General features: G+C 40.2%; 1 protein-coding gene across 1 annotated transcript; it reads right to left on the minus strand.

The window, feature by feature from the left end:
* Window positions 1-13987: 13987 nt before the first annotated feature.
* B3GNT2 (UDP-GlcNAc:betaGal beta-1,3-N-acetylglucosaminyltransferase 2) lies at window positions 13988-15181 on the minus strand. The gene has a single exon (XM_006862976.1). It carries the CDS (start codon window positions 15179-15181, stop codon window positions 13988-13990), a length of 1194 nt encoding a protein of 397 aa, XP_006863038.1.
* Between the last annotated feature and the right edge of the window lie 794 nt (window positions 15182-15975).

A 15975-nucleotide genomic window follows, 5' to 3' on the forward strand; every position in this document is an offset into this window, starting at 1 on the left:
ACACACAAGGTCACTGTAAGCTTGGACCTCAAGTGGTTTTGGGTTTTAAGGTGACAAGAGTTTAAATTCTAAAGCAGTTGGTTTGTGGTAGGCTGTGCTCTACAGCTGTTGTTGTTGAGTACCGTCGAGTCGATTCCGACCCATAGCGTCCCTGTATAGGGTTTCCAAGGAGCAGCTGGTGAGCCTGAAGCACCGACCTTGCAGTTCAATACGACTTTGCAGTCTGGTGCATTAACCCACAGCGCCACACCTCTACAGTTGTTGTTGTTAAGTACCATTGAGTCGGTTAGAACTCATAGTGACCCTGCACAGGGTTTCCGAGGCAGTAAATTCTTTACGGGAGCAGAACGCCTCATCTTTCTCCTGCGGAACCGCTGGTAGTTTTGAACTGCTGACATTGAGGTTGGCAGCCCGACTCGTAACCACTACGCTACCCTAGCTCCTTGCGCCTCTATAGTGGGAGCCCTAAATTCAGAGCTCTTTGAATTTTGTTACTTCTCCAGTGTTTGCTGACCATTAAGCCAACAATGTGGCTATACTTACATATGTCTGTGCAAGGCCAGGGAGGGTCAGCTTGCCCTCAGCAAAACTAGGTTTGAAAGTAGATTCACTAGTACATAGAAAGTGCTCAAAGAACTTGGGAATTTGCCTGGACTTTTACTGAAAGTAGTCAATCAGCTGCATGCTATTAAAAGTTGGAGCCCTAGTGTGGTGATTATAACACAAGGCCATGTGACCATGAATCACTCCCTGACCACCATGTAGTCAGGTAATCAAAACCCCAGAACCAATCCTGTAACCTTCATAACCTGGGATTTTGTATCTAGCCCAATCATGGTCCTTTTCCTGCTTACATTAACTGACCTGCAACACCAATGAATTGACCCATTGCCAATCATTATCTTTGTGGTGATTTTCTTTGTTCTCCACTGAATATAAGGCACCCTGGTGGTGCAGTGGGCTAAGAATTGGGCTATTAACCTAGAAGTCTGAAGTTCAAACCTACCAGGGGAAAGATGTGGCAGTCTGCTTCTGTAACGGTTTACAGCCTCGGAAACCCCATGGAGCAGTCCAATCAGGTTGCTATGAATTGGAATTGACTCGATAGCAGAGTTTGATTTTGTTGCATAGTGGATTCAGCTGATCACTTCAAGGTGAGCAATTCAAGCCCACCAGCTGCTCTGTGGAGAAAAGATGAGGCCTTTGAATCCTGTAAAGATTTACAGCCTCGGAAACCCTAGAGAGCTACTTTACTCTGCGCTATACTGTTCCAGAGCAGGAACTCAATGGCAGCGGGTTTCATTTTTGGGTATCTTATATAATGATAAAGGAGTCCTGGGGTGGCACTGTGGGATAATGTGCTGGACTGCAAGGTCGGTGGTTCAAACTCACCAGCCGCTCCGAAGAACCCTATGCGAGGGGTTCCTATGGCACTTAATAAAATGAAAACCAGGACAGAGCTAGCTGTCGGACTCCACAGGTCTCTGTATTGTGTGCATGCTGATGGTTTCCCTCATCCTTATGACTTTGTGTTTTTGTCCTAAGGCTTAATATACTCAGTCTAGGGTCTTTTTTCCTCGTAGCACAGACACTCATAACTAATTCCCTATTCTTATGGCTCATGTACGAGGTTTCCTACTTTTAAAGTTTGTTATTGCAGGTTGTTGAAATCCTGTATAGGATTTTCAAGGAGCAGTTGGTGGTTTTGAACCACTGACCTGTGGTTTACAGTCTAGTGCTGATCCTACATGGCCACAACAGGAGTCTATTTTAATTTTGTGCTCTCTTACTGGTTAGCACAAAATTCTATACAAACTAAAGGAGAAGAGTTGGAAATACCTGACAAGGTCTGAAATCTATCATTTCATTTTTTAGAATTTTAGCTGTGAAGCTTCTCTCCTGCATGCTTACAGTTTCTGTGAATAACGAGGGACACCAAAGACATCGAATAGATTGTATTAGTATTGCTTTGTGATCATAAACAATATTTCCTACAGAAAAAAAAAATGTCCAGAAAGGATGACCTTTCATAAAAACATTATCCTTTTGGAAAATAATCAGTGCCTGATAAACAGAAACTGCTACCCCAATTCAAAAATAGTACTTGTCTCAAGGTCAAAGTGAAGAAAGTATTTTGCTTTCAAAGAACAACTGCCTTTGTGGCTATCTCCCCAAATGTTAACAAATCTGAAAATCAAGGTAACTGTCTTCCAAGGAAGCAGAGTATGAAGATCTGTCCTAGGAAGATGTCTATAAATCTGATATATGAATACCCAAGTGCCTATCTTCCAAGCAAAATGCAACATAAATTAGATTTATTGGGAAGCTCTAGCAGTGATGAAAAATGCCCATCCGTTGAATAAAGCAGAAAATATTTTAATGTCTGCTGTATTTTTTTAAAATCTGTCCACGTTGTTTTTAAGTTGTTGTTTTTTATTTATTGCTATGGTGCTGTAGGCCTGTCAACCACAAGGTGAGCAGTTCAAACCCACCAGTCACCCTTTTGAAATTCTATACAGGGTTGTGAGTCAAAACCAACTTAACAACAAAATGATAGCATCTATTTTTTGAGTCCCTGGGTGGTGCAAATGGCTAAGTGTTAGACTACTACTAGCTGAAAGGTTGGTGATTAGAACCCACCCAGAGGTGTCTCCTGGTAATCTGCTTCTGAAAGGTCACTGTCTTGAAAACCCAATGGAGTGCAATTCCACACTGCACACACGGATCTTCAGTCTCCAGAACTGACTCTACAGTAAGAACATTTGTTGAGCACATGCCGGACTATATTTAGTCCATTTAGGTAAGCATCTCTCCAGTTTCTGGAGGTGTGACTAGAGACAAAAGGCCACCTCTGACAATGAAATGCCCTTGCCTCGACATGCAGACCACAGGCTCACAGTGGGTTTACTCTGCATTTTGCTCTTCAATCCAGCAGGGCTCTGATTAGGATGCTCTCTAGTTTTCCTAACAGTGCACCAGAACTCCTTCTCTTCATTCCTTCCGTGCTGTAAAGGATTGCATCTTGTGGCCCCAAAATATGTGTTGTAAATCCTCATCTCTAAACCTCTGTTCATAATCAAATTTGAGAATGGGCTCTTTGTTATATTAATGAGGAAGGATTTGTGTAGGGGCTTGGGGCCAGTCACTTACAAGATATAAAAAAGAGCAGATTAGGACAAGCAAACAAAAAGAAAGGGAGGAAGAAAGATGCCAAATCACATGAAAATCACCCAGCGGAAGTTCAAAGAGACAAGGACCTTTCTCCACAGCAAACAGAAAGAAAGCCTTTCTCTAGAGCCGGCACCCTGAATTCAGACATCTAGCTTCCAAAACTGTGAGAAAATAAATGTGTTTGTCAAAGCCACTCACACTTGTGGTATCTCTGTTATCAACACTAGGCAACTAAGAGGGACTCACTTCTGGAGGCTTTTGCAATCAAATAAAGGCATTTTCCACTTTCTGATTATTAATGGATGTTCGCAGTTGCTTCTTCTCATTGAGTTGTGCCCATTAGCAAATGAAGGTCTTGAAAGCTTTGCTCCATCTAAGTCATTAAGGTAGAGTCTACTTTTAGGAAGGAGCTCTCTTCTTCAGTTGTATTTTTTTGTTGTTGTTGTTGTTGTTAAGTGCCGTCGAGTCGGTTCCGACCCATAGCGACCCTGTACAGGGTTTCCGAGGGTGTAAATCTTTACGGGAGAGAAAGCCTCATCTTTCTCCCGCGGAGCGGCTGGTAGTTTCGAACCGCTGACCTTAAGGTTCGCAGCCCGATTCGTAACCACTACGCTACCAGATCAAATCGGTATTGACCACGAAACACTGCCCGATCCTGGGCCAACCTCACTACTGTTGCCACACTTGAGTCCATCGACGCTGTCATTTGGCCAATCCATCTCGTTAGTGGTCTTCGTTTTTCTCTGACCCTCCACCTTACCAAACATGATACCCTTCTCCAGCGACTGGTCCCTCCTGACAATATGTCCCAAGTATGAGAAGAAGTTTCGCCATCTTGGCCTCCAAGGAGCACTCTGGCTGCACTTCTTCCAAAATGGATCTATTGGGTCTTTTGGCAGTCCGTGGCACTTTCAATATTCTCCTCCAACACCATACTCAAATGCATCAATTCTTCTATGGTCTTCCTTATTCACTGCCCAGCTTTCACATGCAAACGAGGTTATTGAAAATATCATGGCTTGGGTCAGGCACACCTTAGTCCTCAAGCTGACTTCTTTGCTCTTTAACACTTTAAAAAGGTCTTGTGCAGATTTGCCTAATGCAATACATCATTTGATTTCTTAACTGCTGTTTCTGTGAATGTTGAAAGTTGATCCGAGAATGAATTTTGAGTGTCTCTAAATCTGACGGGCTTATTTTCCTGCATATCAATGTTTTGCTGCTATTCATAAGATTTTCATAAGAAGCTGCCTATTGCTTCTTTCTAGTCTGTTCTTAAAGGAGCTCTGGTAGCGTAGTGGTTACGAATCGGGCTGCGAACCTTAAGGTCAGTGGTTCGAAACTACCAGCCGCTCCGCGGGAGAAAGATGAGGCTTTCTACTCCCATAAAGATTTACACCCTCGGAAACCCTGTACAGGGTCGCTATGGGTCGGAACCGACTCGACGGCACTTAACAACAACAACAGTCTGTTCTTAAGGAGCTCTGGTAGCGTAGTGGTAAGAATTGGACTGCTAACCTCAAGGTCAGCAGTTTGAAATTCCCATCTGTTCCCAGGGAGAAAGATGAGGCTTTCTGCTTCCATAAAGATTTACAGCCTCGGAAACCCTATACAGTCACTATGAATCGGAACTGACTCCATGGCACATAACCACCACCACCACCACCATTCTCGGTCTGAAACCAGTCCACCATGACTGACCCTGCCGACATTAGAAACATGAGTGGTATAGCTTCCCACATCACAGCAACAAGAAAGTCATCACAGTACAACAAACTGACAGATGAGTGGGGATTTTGCCCATAGAATTCTTCAAAATTGCAATTTGAGGCTTAAATTTTTTCTTCAGTTCTTTTCATTTGAAAAACACTGAGCATGGTCTTCCCTTTTGGTTTCTAACTCCAAGTCTTTGCAACATTTCATTATACTTTATCTTCATGAGCCACCGTTTGAAATCTTCTGGTTAGCTCATTTATGTTATCATTTCCTGTTTGTTTGTTTGAGCTACTCTACATTCAAGATCAAGTTTGAGTCTCTTTTGACTTTCATTTTGATCTTCTCTTTCTTCTGTATCTTTTTAATAACCTTTTGCTTTTTTCATGTATGATGTTCTTGATGTCATCCCACAACTCCTCTGATCTTCAGTCACTGAAGTCTGAAGTGGCGAATCTATTCTTAAGATGAATAAATAATTACTGGTGAGTCAAAGGCAAAAGTCAGTTAACAAACAGTAGGTGGAAAATGTGGTCAAGGTGATAAAAATGAAGTTAAGAGTTCACGATAGAACTTTTCAAGACCAGCAACTTATTCACTGCAAATACTTTTCCCCCAACAAGTCAATTATAAACATGGATGAAGTACAGAAGAATTAAATTAACATCTACATCTGTGGAAATAGGAAGGAAAAAAGCTCATCACCAGTCAGAACAAGGCCAGGGGTTAATTGCACACCATCAATTACTCATAACCAAGTTCAATTTGAAGCTGAAGAAAATTACAATAAGTCCACCAGAGACCAAGTCCAACCCTGAATATTTCTACCATCATCACCCATTTTAAGTATACAATATTTAGTAAACTTGTAATTGTGTAACTTACAAAACCAAATGGTCTTCAGTTATATCCATGTTATTTTTTTAATTTTCGAAGACAATATCCTATTCTTAATTTGCTCCTCTTTCCATAGCATCCTGTTATTTTTGGAAGCAATGACTTAATTTTTTGTTGTGAATTCAGTGAAGATCATCAGTTTTACATTCAATATATCAAAATTACATTGCTTCATTTCAATGACTACAATCCTTTCAATGTAACATCACTTATCCCACTTCCCTGTGACTCCATTTCACCTTTTCCCAAGCCTTCTAAATTTTGTCCACAGGTAAATACTGCCCTTTCAATCTTGAATGGTTGACCATTCCGTGGTGAGCATACCTCACTAGTATTGTCCACCCTATATACCTATCTACTGCTTGGCTGAAAATTGAACCAGACCTGATGTGTGTTGAAGGCCCATAGTCTCGGGCTTCTCCAGTCTCTTTCTGAGCAGTAAGACTGGTCTTTTTTGTATTTTTGAGTTTTGTTCCACATTTCTCCCCACTCAATCCAGGACCTTCTAATGTGATTTTCTTTTGTGGTCTCGGGGTTGTGGTGACTTTATACTCACACATTCTACTACACTAATTGATTCCCGGTGTCTCCAATTTTCATCAGTCGTCTTCCTTCTGGAAGGGGGTATGACCAATAGTTGCACCTCAGATGCCCACTCATGTGCTTTTATGGATTCACTAGGCTATGGCTGATGTGGCGCTACAGATTAATGCACTGGACTGCAAGGTCGGTTTGAATTTCAAGGTCTGCAGTTCAAGCTCACCAGCCACTCCTTGGAAACCCTATACAGGGTCATTATGAGTCGGAACCGACCGATGGCACTTAACAAATCTATGCCAAGTAATTTGGAATAACACGTAACCCACCGGAAGAGATCCACATTTGTGCCCATTCCAAAGGTGACACAACAGAATATGGAAATTATCAAACGCTATCGATTAAGTAAAATTTTGCTTTAGGTAATTCAAAAATGGTTGCAGCAGTACATTGACAGGAAACTGCCAAAAATTCAAGCTAGATTCAGAAGAGGATGTGGAACAAGGGATATCACTGCTGACATCAGTTGTATCTTGGCTGATAGCAGAACATACCAGAAAGATCTACTATGTTTCATTGACTATGCAAAGGCTTTGGATGTGTGGATTATAACAAATATGGATAACACTGTGAACAGTGGGAATCCAGAACACTTAATTACCCTAATGCATAACCTGTACATAGACCAAGAGGCAACTGTTGAAACGAGTATACTGAATGCTTTAAATTCAGTAAAGTATGTGTCAGGGTTGTACACTTTTACAATACTTATACACTCCTGGTGTGGCACTGTGGGCTAATGCGTCAGACTGCAATATCATTTGAACTGCAAGTTCTGGAGTTCAAGCTCACCACCTGCTCCTTGGGAACCTTATACAGGGTCGCTGTAGGTAGGAATCAACTCGACAACACTTAACAACAACATACACTCAATGCTCATGGAAGCAACAGTCAAGAAATCACACTATGTACACTGTATTGGGCAAAACTGCTGCAAAAGACCTCTTTAAAGTGTCCAAAAGCAAAAATATCACTTTGAGAACTAAGGTGCACCTTCCCCAAGCCTCGGTATTTGCAATCACCTCAAATTCATGTGACAGCTCAACAATAAATAAGACCAGAGAATTGATGCATAGAATTATGGTACTGGCCAAGAACACTGAAAGAAAGTACCACCAACTGCCAAAACAAATCTATCTTGCAAGTACAGTCAGAAGGCTCCTTAGAAGCAAGGAAGGCACAACTTGGCCTATCTTTGGACATGTAAAGGAGGGACCAGTCCATGGTAAAGGACATCCTACTTAGTAGAAGGCCCAAGAAAAGGAGACAGGCTGACACAGTGGTTGCACTAATGGGCTCAAACACTGAGGATGGTGCAGGACCAGGCAGTGTTGTGTTCTGTTGTACTGAGTTGGATTTGACTTAAAGGGCACCTGACAATATGGTAGGAAAATTATAACTCAATAAAGCTATTTAAGGAGTCCTGGTGTGGCGCTGTGGGTTAATGCACCAGACTGCAAACCTGTTTGAACTGCAAGGTCGGCAGTTCAAGCTCACCAGCTGCTCCTTGGAAACCCTATACAGGGTCGCTATGGGTCGGAATTGACTCAACTGCACTTAACAACAAAGCTATTTAAGAAAACAAACAAAAAAACCACCAGCCACCTCACCCTTGGTAGGGATCATTCTGAGGGATGTATTTTGCTCCATGTCTTCCAAGATTCTCCCTGAGATTAAGATCTGATCCTTATTGGCTGTCTTCCCTATCCAGTATCACTTCCCTAACCATGTACCAATACTTCCTAAGTGATAAAACCCTTCGTGTTAAGGTGTGTTTCTGAGAGAACCAAAACCAAGGGTAGGGTATGTTTGCACTCTGTAGTCTTCTGATCTACCTCCTATATAAAAGGAGGCTTCAAAAAGCTCATGGGAAACTACTGCTGTCTTTTAATTCCATTTTTTCATGAATTTCCTTAAACTACCTTGTACATATGCATGTGTCTTAGTTACAAATGGGTGGCTTTAATGTGAGAGTCCATCTTTCAATTTAAGAGTTTCTAAAAATTACAGACCAACACTAAATTTCAGTTATTGTAAAATATGAGTATTTTACATTGTCACATCTCTAAAGTTTGTGAAGAGAAATTTCTCTTTCGTTTTTAAAATCCTAATTCAGAATGTTGGCTCTAGGAGGAGGTCCTTCTTTGTTGATTTCAGTTTTTAGGTTTAAGATCCCCACAATACTAGCATGTATTTGCATAAAGAAAACCTATTTCCAAACAAGATTACATCCAAAGGTACAGAGGAATATGTATTCAATAGAGTCTGTGTGGCACAGTTCAGCCCACACAGCATGTATTTATGTATAAATGTATTTTTAAGAGGTGGTTGGATTGGAGCTGGTACCCAGGATCAGAGTTGCTAATGACATTTCAGTAGAATAGAGAAGATAGGTTTCAGGAGGGGCTTGGGTGAAGAAAGTGCATTAGTTGACAAATGACTGGGAATGAACAAGTCACAAAATGATAGGCTTCCTTTTGTAACAAAAACAGGTTAATCTTACAGTGCAGAAACAGAGACCCTAGGACCATCAAGGGAGAAGAGCACAAGCAGAATGCGAGACCTTATCCAGAGAAGCGGCGACACCAGAGATGGAGGCAGAGATGGGGGCATGGAGAGGGGGAACAGCTGAGGACTCTAGATTCATGGGAAGAGAGGGACTGAGAGCTGGCAGCCAGGAGGCAGGCTTGCAGAATGTGCCCTTTGGTGGTGTAGTTTATTATACATGCCTGAGTGTTTGTAAAAAAAAAAGCTAAAGTGAATAGAGAGAAATACTGTTAACTGATGGTACATGGATGGGTTATAATCATTGTAATGGAACAAGGTATATGATTTGTTGAATGCAAAACTGATGATCTGAAAACAACAACAACAACAACAAAAAAAAAAACCCTGATGAGCTGCCCTGTAAATGTTCACTCAATTCATAATAAAAACTTAAAAAAAAAAAAAAAAAGATGGCAGACTTCCAGGACAGTGAGTGAGCCCCCAGACTGCAAGTTCTTCCTGTAGCATATTGCCTGAATGGGATGAAAGGTCCTCTCTTGGTGGAGGGTAGCTTTTGGGAACCCTACCACACGTCTCTTGAGCTCCCAGGTCCCTAATTCAAAGATATTAGCGATAAGCCTTTTGATTATAATCAAATTGAAAACTATTTTTTTGCTACTTCAATGTAATCAATGTATCATCATTCATAATACACAACAGTCAGGAAGAAAGCAACTGCCAACCCTCATTAAGTCACCATGGCTGCTTGGGTTGAAATTCCTAAACCACAGATCAAGATGAAATTCACCTACAAAGGATACCATCTTCAATTTAAGGGTTTCTAAAAATTATAGACCAACATTGAATTTCAATTATTCAAAGATAAGTATTTCTTATCTTAACATCTCTACAACTGATAAATCATATAATAAATATTTAATTGGCAACCATCTTTTGATGAAATACCTAATACTGCATCTTATAATTGTTTAGTGCCATCAGGTCAGTTCTGACTCACAATGACCCTTTATAGGGTTTCTGAAGAAGGGCTGGAGGTTTGAACAGCCAACCTTGCAGTTAGCAATCTAGTGCTTATCCTACAGCACATCAACACTCCTATTATGAATTAATGCGGTAATTTGCATGTGATATCAGTAAACAAGGTTTTAAGGCTCCCGAAAGACAGTGCCTCACTCTTGACCTGTATCTCTCAAGATAAATGATACTATATGGACAAGAAATAATCTTTTATCATGATTACTTTGAGACCAGTTAAAGTCAAGATTCCAGTATTTCAAATTTGTTAACTTTTAAGGTGAGGTAGTTTTAAAATCTTTTGTTTATTTAAGTGGCTGCTCCTGGCATTTAAAAAATGAAAAACCATTACAGAATTCAAGTACACTGAGCAAAACCTGAGTCTTTCCCATCTCAATAGCCCAACACATGAAGTATTTATTTTCCTGCCTGGACAAGAATTTCTATTTCATCTGACATTTTTCATTAGAAGACAAATCACAGAGAAGTTAACTTTTGATTCAAGTAAAGGCTTTATTTCCACCTTCCTGAAAGTGAAACTAAACCATGCTTCCCTTCAATAAAGACATCCTCCCTTTCTACATCAGAGAACATCAAATATTCCATGCCAGTACCAATCGGGGTGAGGAACTAAAATATAGGCGCACTTTGATGCATTTAATTTTGGACTCAACTTCCAAGTGTGACCCAAAGTATCACTCTGTTCTAGGCTTCTTTTCCATTTTCCCTCGATCAACTCAAGAAACGAGACAAGCAAAACCAGGATAAGGGAGTACAATGAGTCCTTCTGTTCTCTCTTTTACCCCCTTTTTAAAGGACTAGCTGGAGTGTGCAGGTGGGGGATATGAAAAGTCCAAAGCCTGGCAATTCTAATTTGGCCTTTTTGACCTTAAAAATCAACGTGACTTGGGAGTACTACTAGTCATAAATAAGGTCCAACACCAGTTTTTACTGTCACCTGAATTTCAATCAAGGGTCTCTTAAAGAATGAGTTAGACTATATCATGGCTAATTCATCTCCTGGCAACCAGGCGAGGCCTTCATGGATTTAAGCATCAGTAGGCACACAACTGAGAACAACCATGTATAAAGCTGACAAAAGTCCATGAGGTCAAGCTCCCAGGACTGCACTGAAAGTGATGTAGCCTTGGGCAGTTGCTGCGCAAGAGCTTCTGCTAAACAAAGAAGAGCCAGAAATCATCTCATCTACCAAACATCCTCAGTAACAAGGACTTATGTCTGAATGATGAAATATAGGTCCACTGAAGGCTCATAAAAAGTCCCCTTGGCCCCTAAAACTGCAGAAAATTAAAGAAAATTTCCAGAAAGGGAGGGAGAAGAGGGGACTAATTACCCTCAGGAGAAACCCACTACCTGAGAGTACATGATTAAATATATAGACATCAGGGTTTAAATGGGCTCCTTTTAGTTTGACTCCCAGTCAAAACGTAGATTCTGAGTCCCTGGTAAAAACACAGATCCTCAGCAGGTGTCTAAATGAGAATGAATTGATTTGAAGCCCTGATGAACATATACAAACTATCACTTACCTGTGAATGTTCTTAAGAGCCTCTTTACTCTTCTTTCAACCTAATGTGGCCCTTTGAGCGAGGCACCAGCAACCACAAGAGTGGAAAGGTCAGATATATAAATACCATGAGAACTTCAGTAACACCTCTGGCAAGTACCTGTGTCCTCCACTTGCTCAACAAGAGGGTTTGTTTTCCATGAGCTTTTTTAAGCCCCCTCAAATACGGTTTCAACATTCCAAGTAGGAGAGGGCAGTCTGATAACAGCTTTTGTTAGTTATCTTGAAGTTATCAAGAATCTACTTGTTTTTAATTGAACATTTGCCATCTCTTCTCAACACGAGTCTATGAAAGAACCTTCAGTGGGGAAGACTACATCTATGTTTCACCATATTGTGGCTTACAAACTCCAAGGTAAACAAGGCTCAGAAAAGTCTTCACACTGTTGCTCTACTACTTCCTCATTTTAAACACATACCATAAGCACTGGACTACAAAGTCGGCGGTTCAGACTTACCAGTCGCTCCTCAGAAACCCTATTCAGGGTCACTATGAGTCAAAACCGACTAGATGACATTTACCAACAATATACACTTCTATAAATGCTTATAAACACACACACACACACACACATATAACGCATATATATGCGTTTTTTCCGATTATACTTGCACACTGATAATGGTAGCATTAATCAATCTTCACACTTTGCTTTAAAGACTCTAAATTGGACAGCACTTTTGCAAATTTTAAATGCAAAGATTAATGACCCACTGAGATAAAGAGAAACACTGAACTGTATTATACAGTTCAATGTTACCATAATGGCTTCTGGGAGAAAAACTAGCCTCTTTTTAGAAACTGTAGTCCAATGTAGAAAAAAAAATTTAAATGGCCCTGGGAAAACTCTTGAATATTTTTTATACTAAAAGACCATAAGACTACTACACATTATATTTGACAATTAAAAATATAATTATTTTATTTCTACCTTCTTATAGCCCCAGTGGAGTCTTGGTGTAGTGCTACTGGGTAAGCAATGAACTGCCAACTGCAGTTGCCAAGGCTACTCGTTCAAACCCACTAGTTGCTCTTTGGAAACCCTATACAGAGTCGCTATGAGTCAGAATCGACTCCACGGTACATAACAACACAGCCCTAGTGTATTAACATCTCATAAGAATCTCATCTTTGAACATCAAAAATCTTTCCCCCCTCCCTCCCCCCAAAAAAGCATGTTGGGAGATAGTATGTATAAGCAGGAGTATGGCAGATTTTTACAACTGTAGCAGTTCACAGGCCAAACACACAAATTTTAAAATTCAAAAATAACAGTTAGCTTTATTTAACATGTTATACCTTAAACAATTAAAATACCATGCTCTAATTAAATATTTCATCAACAACACTGTATACAAATAAAATATTACACAAAATATATTTAAGAAAATGTTTTGGTCTTTGATCTGAACAATAAATAAAACACAGGCACTTCTACACTGAGACAGGGAAGCAGTCACTAGTCAGAACAATAATTTTGTATAAGCAACATGTGAAAATATGGCAAGAATAGAATCCTGGAGCTTTAAACTGACTAACGCTGTGGGAATAAAGCACTGGGCCAAAGGATGGTTTGAACCACAAGTTCAGCAGTTCAAACTCACCAGCTGCTCCTTGGAAAACCTATACAGGGTTGGTGTGAGTCAGAACTGACTTGACGGCACTTCACAACAATCACCACTCACGAAAAGGTGTGCAACTTCAGCCTTTCCATTTAAAGCTCAAAAGTTACATAGGTTTTCCTGGTCCACTTTTAATGTTACAAATCCCATATGGTTGTCAGGGGCAATTCAATCTTCAGTTGGCCATTTTGGAATCATACTCAATATTGTCAAATACTAAAATAAAGAGAATTATCTTTATCAGCAAACCAAACACATGAAGAAATGAAAGTCTTCTCCTTACATAAGACCATAGCAAGAGAAACCTTATGAGTCTCACACTGTGAGTCTCATTTTGCAAAATGAACTAATTAGATTAACACAAGAAAATACTGTTGGGGTGTCAAGAAATTTTCAGAAAAATCAACCTTTCTAAACAATTTAAAATGCATCCAAATTTCATGAAAATGAATTTAATTCCATTTCACAGAAGCTATTGAACTATACATAACAAAGTCTTTGTAATCAATCATTTGTAAACTACCTAAATCATTAAAATGGAAAGTAGTATCATCATATAAGGGAAATACAAAAATAACTTAAAATGGTTAATCCAGAAACAATGATTTCAGATGAAATGGAGAACAAATTAGAAAAGAATGACCACCAATCGGCAGAAAGGATCAGAACCAATTGTCCACCATATTGTCTGTAAGAAATTACAATCTTCTGCTTTCCCTCTTCAGAAAAGTACCAAATGGAAGGGCTTAGAGGCCCTCAAATGGATACCTAAAGGCAATTTTGATGGTTTAGCATAGAAATTACCCTAATGTGAGAACACAACATGGGAACTATTCAAGGTATGTCTTCCTATGCAAAACTTAGTTAATATATGTTTTAGCATTTTAAATGAGCATTTTGTAACTGAGACCAAATATCAATCATCTCTTGGGGTTTTCTACTATGTACTAACATCAGATCTACATAGGAACAAATATTATTCTTATTTTTCTCTTCAATATCAAATGTTCTGAAGCCTTTGTGTTTCTCTGGAAGGAGGCCAAGTTTCTGAAGGCACATTCCAGTATAAACATCGTCAATGGGGTAGAGATGGACCTGGTCAGTTATACCATACAGCCTCAGAGCCAGGTGGCCTGAGTAGAGGAACCCACCTCCCCCTGCATAAGGCGGGTAGACGCCAGAGTAAACAACTTCTGGGATGTAGTACTTCAGCTTCTTATCCCGATGAGGCCCAGCGTTGTGGATCACATCGCCTATAAACAAATCTTTGGCTTTGTTCTTGGATAAGCTATTCAAGTAATTCAGGATGTGATGGGTGTTCACGAAGACATCATCATCGCCCTTAAAAACAAACTCGGTGTTTGGGCAGGAAGTGCTCACCCACCTGAGGAACAGTACTTCTTTCAAAGACAGGTTGAAGAAAGTGTCCCTGTAGTTCCACATAAGAATGTCTTGGTGCCTCTCACTCTCAAATTTCAGCATATCTGACAGATCAGGATGGTTGTCCTCTGGGGGTGTCTGGCCCAGCAAGAAGACTCGCACTACTGTTTGATTCCCCACATTGGCTTCTCTGCCCCAAGATTCCCGAATGGCTTGTCTTCTAGCAAAATGTGGTGTGAGGGACTTAATCGCCAGCAATAAGAAGGGTTTCTTTGCACACTTGTCTGGTTGATCTATAAGCAGTGAATAATTTCGACATCTCAAATAGAGCAGAAAGTCTTTGAATCTGTCTGGCAAGTTGTTAAAACCTGTGACTACTGATGTGACACTCAGATCAGGTTCACAATAGTTCAGATGGCTTATATTGGAAAATCCAGACACTTCCCCTGTCTGGTTGGCCAACATGCTCAAAATGGGATTGTACCGCTTATTCAGCTTTTCTTGTTCTCGGTTCCAATATGCCGCAGGAGGACTGGATATCTTCCAGAACTTTTCTTTAGGTATTATTACTTGACCTTTTCCATTTTTCTCTTGGCTACTGCTTTTGGAGACTTCCACAATCAAATATATGAAGACGTTTACCATCATCAGGATACCCAACAACTTAATTCTTCGACGTCCAACACTCATTTCTCATATCTAAAATAAAAGAAGAGAGCATTACATTAACTGTAGGTTATTCATTTGAACTTGAATTTATTTCACTTACTTCTATGACTTTATTCTCCCCTGAAATTGTGGTTTAGAGGCAGATTCTGACAAGTTCAATCATAGCACACTACCCCTGTCACTTTGTGACCACGGGGACAAGCTGTATGAACCTGTGCCTCAGAGTCTCCACCTTAAAATGGGAATAAGAACCCACTTTATAGGATGGCTGTGAGGACTGTCTGATGTTGTATGTAAAATAGTGCTGGGTAACTATTTGTTATTTTAAACATTCCGAAGACAGATGTTCTGAATAGCCTCAGAGTTGTACCCTTCCTACTTTTAAGGGCATATATAAACAAATGCTTTGCTGCTAAGTCTGTGGTTAATAATAATATATATTTTATAGCATATTAACATACTCATAGGTATGTTAGGAAGCCAATACCTGGGGTTCCATGTATTTCACTTTGATTGACTATTTTATTCTACTATATTGTTTAACAAACATAGACCCTAATCCTAAATTAGAGCCCTGGTGTGGCACTGTAGGCTAATGCACTGGACTGTAAAGCTGGTTTGAACTGCAAGGTTGGTAGTTCAAGCTCACCAGCGACTCCTTGAAAATCCTACGTGATGGGTTGGAACCCACTCCACGGCACTTAACAACAAACCTAAATTGGAGTTCTGGTGCGGCACTACAGGATGAGCACTGGAAAGTAAGTGGGTTTTAAACCCAAGGTTAATGGCTGAAACTCACCAGCCATTCCTTGGAA

Source organism: Chrysochloris asiatica, unplaced genomic scaffold (genome assembly GCF_000296735.1).
Source record: "Chrysochloris asiatica unplaced genomic scaffold, ChrAsi1.0 scaffold00052, whole genome shotgun sequence".
Classification (NCBI taxonomy): domain Eukaryota; kingdom Metazoa; phylum Chordata; class Mammalia; order Afrosoricida; family Chrysochloridae; genus Chrysochloris; species Chrysochloris asiatica.

What these genes read in the sequence shown, in the direction of transcription:
- B3GNT2 (XM_006862976.1), bottom strand. Translation starts at nt 15,181, where the DNA reads ATGAGTGTTGGACGTCGAAGAATTAAGTTGTTGGGTATCCTGATGATG.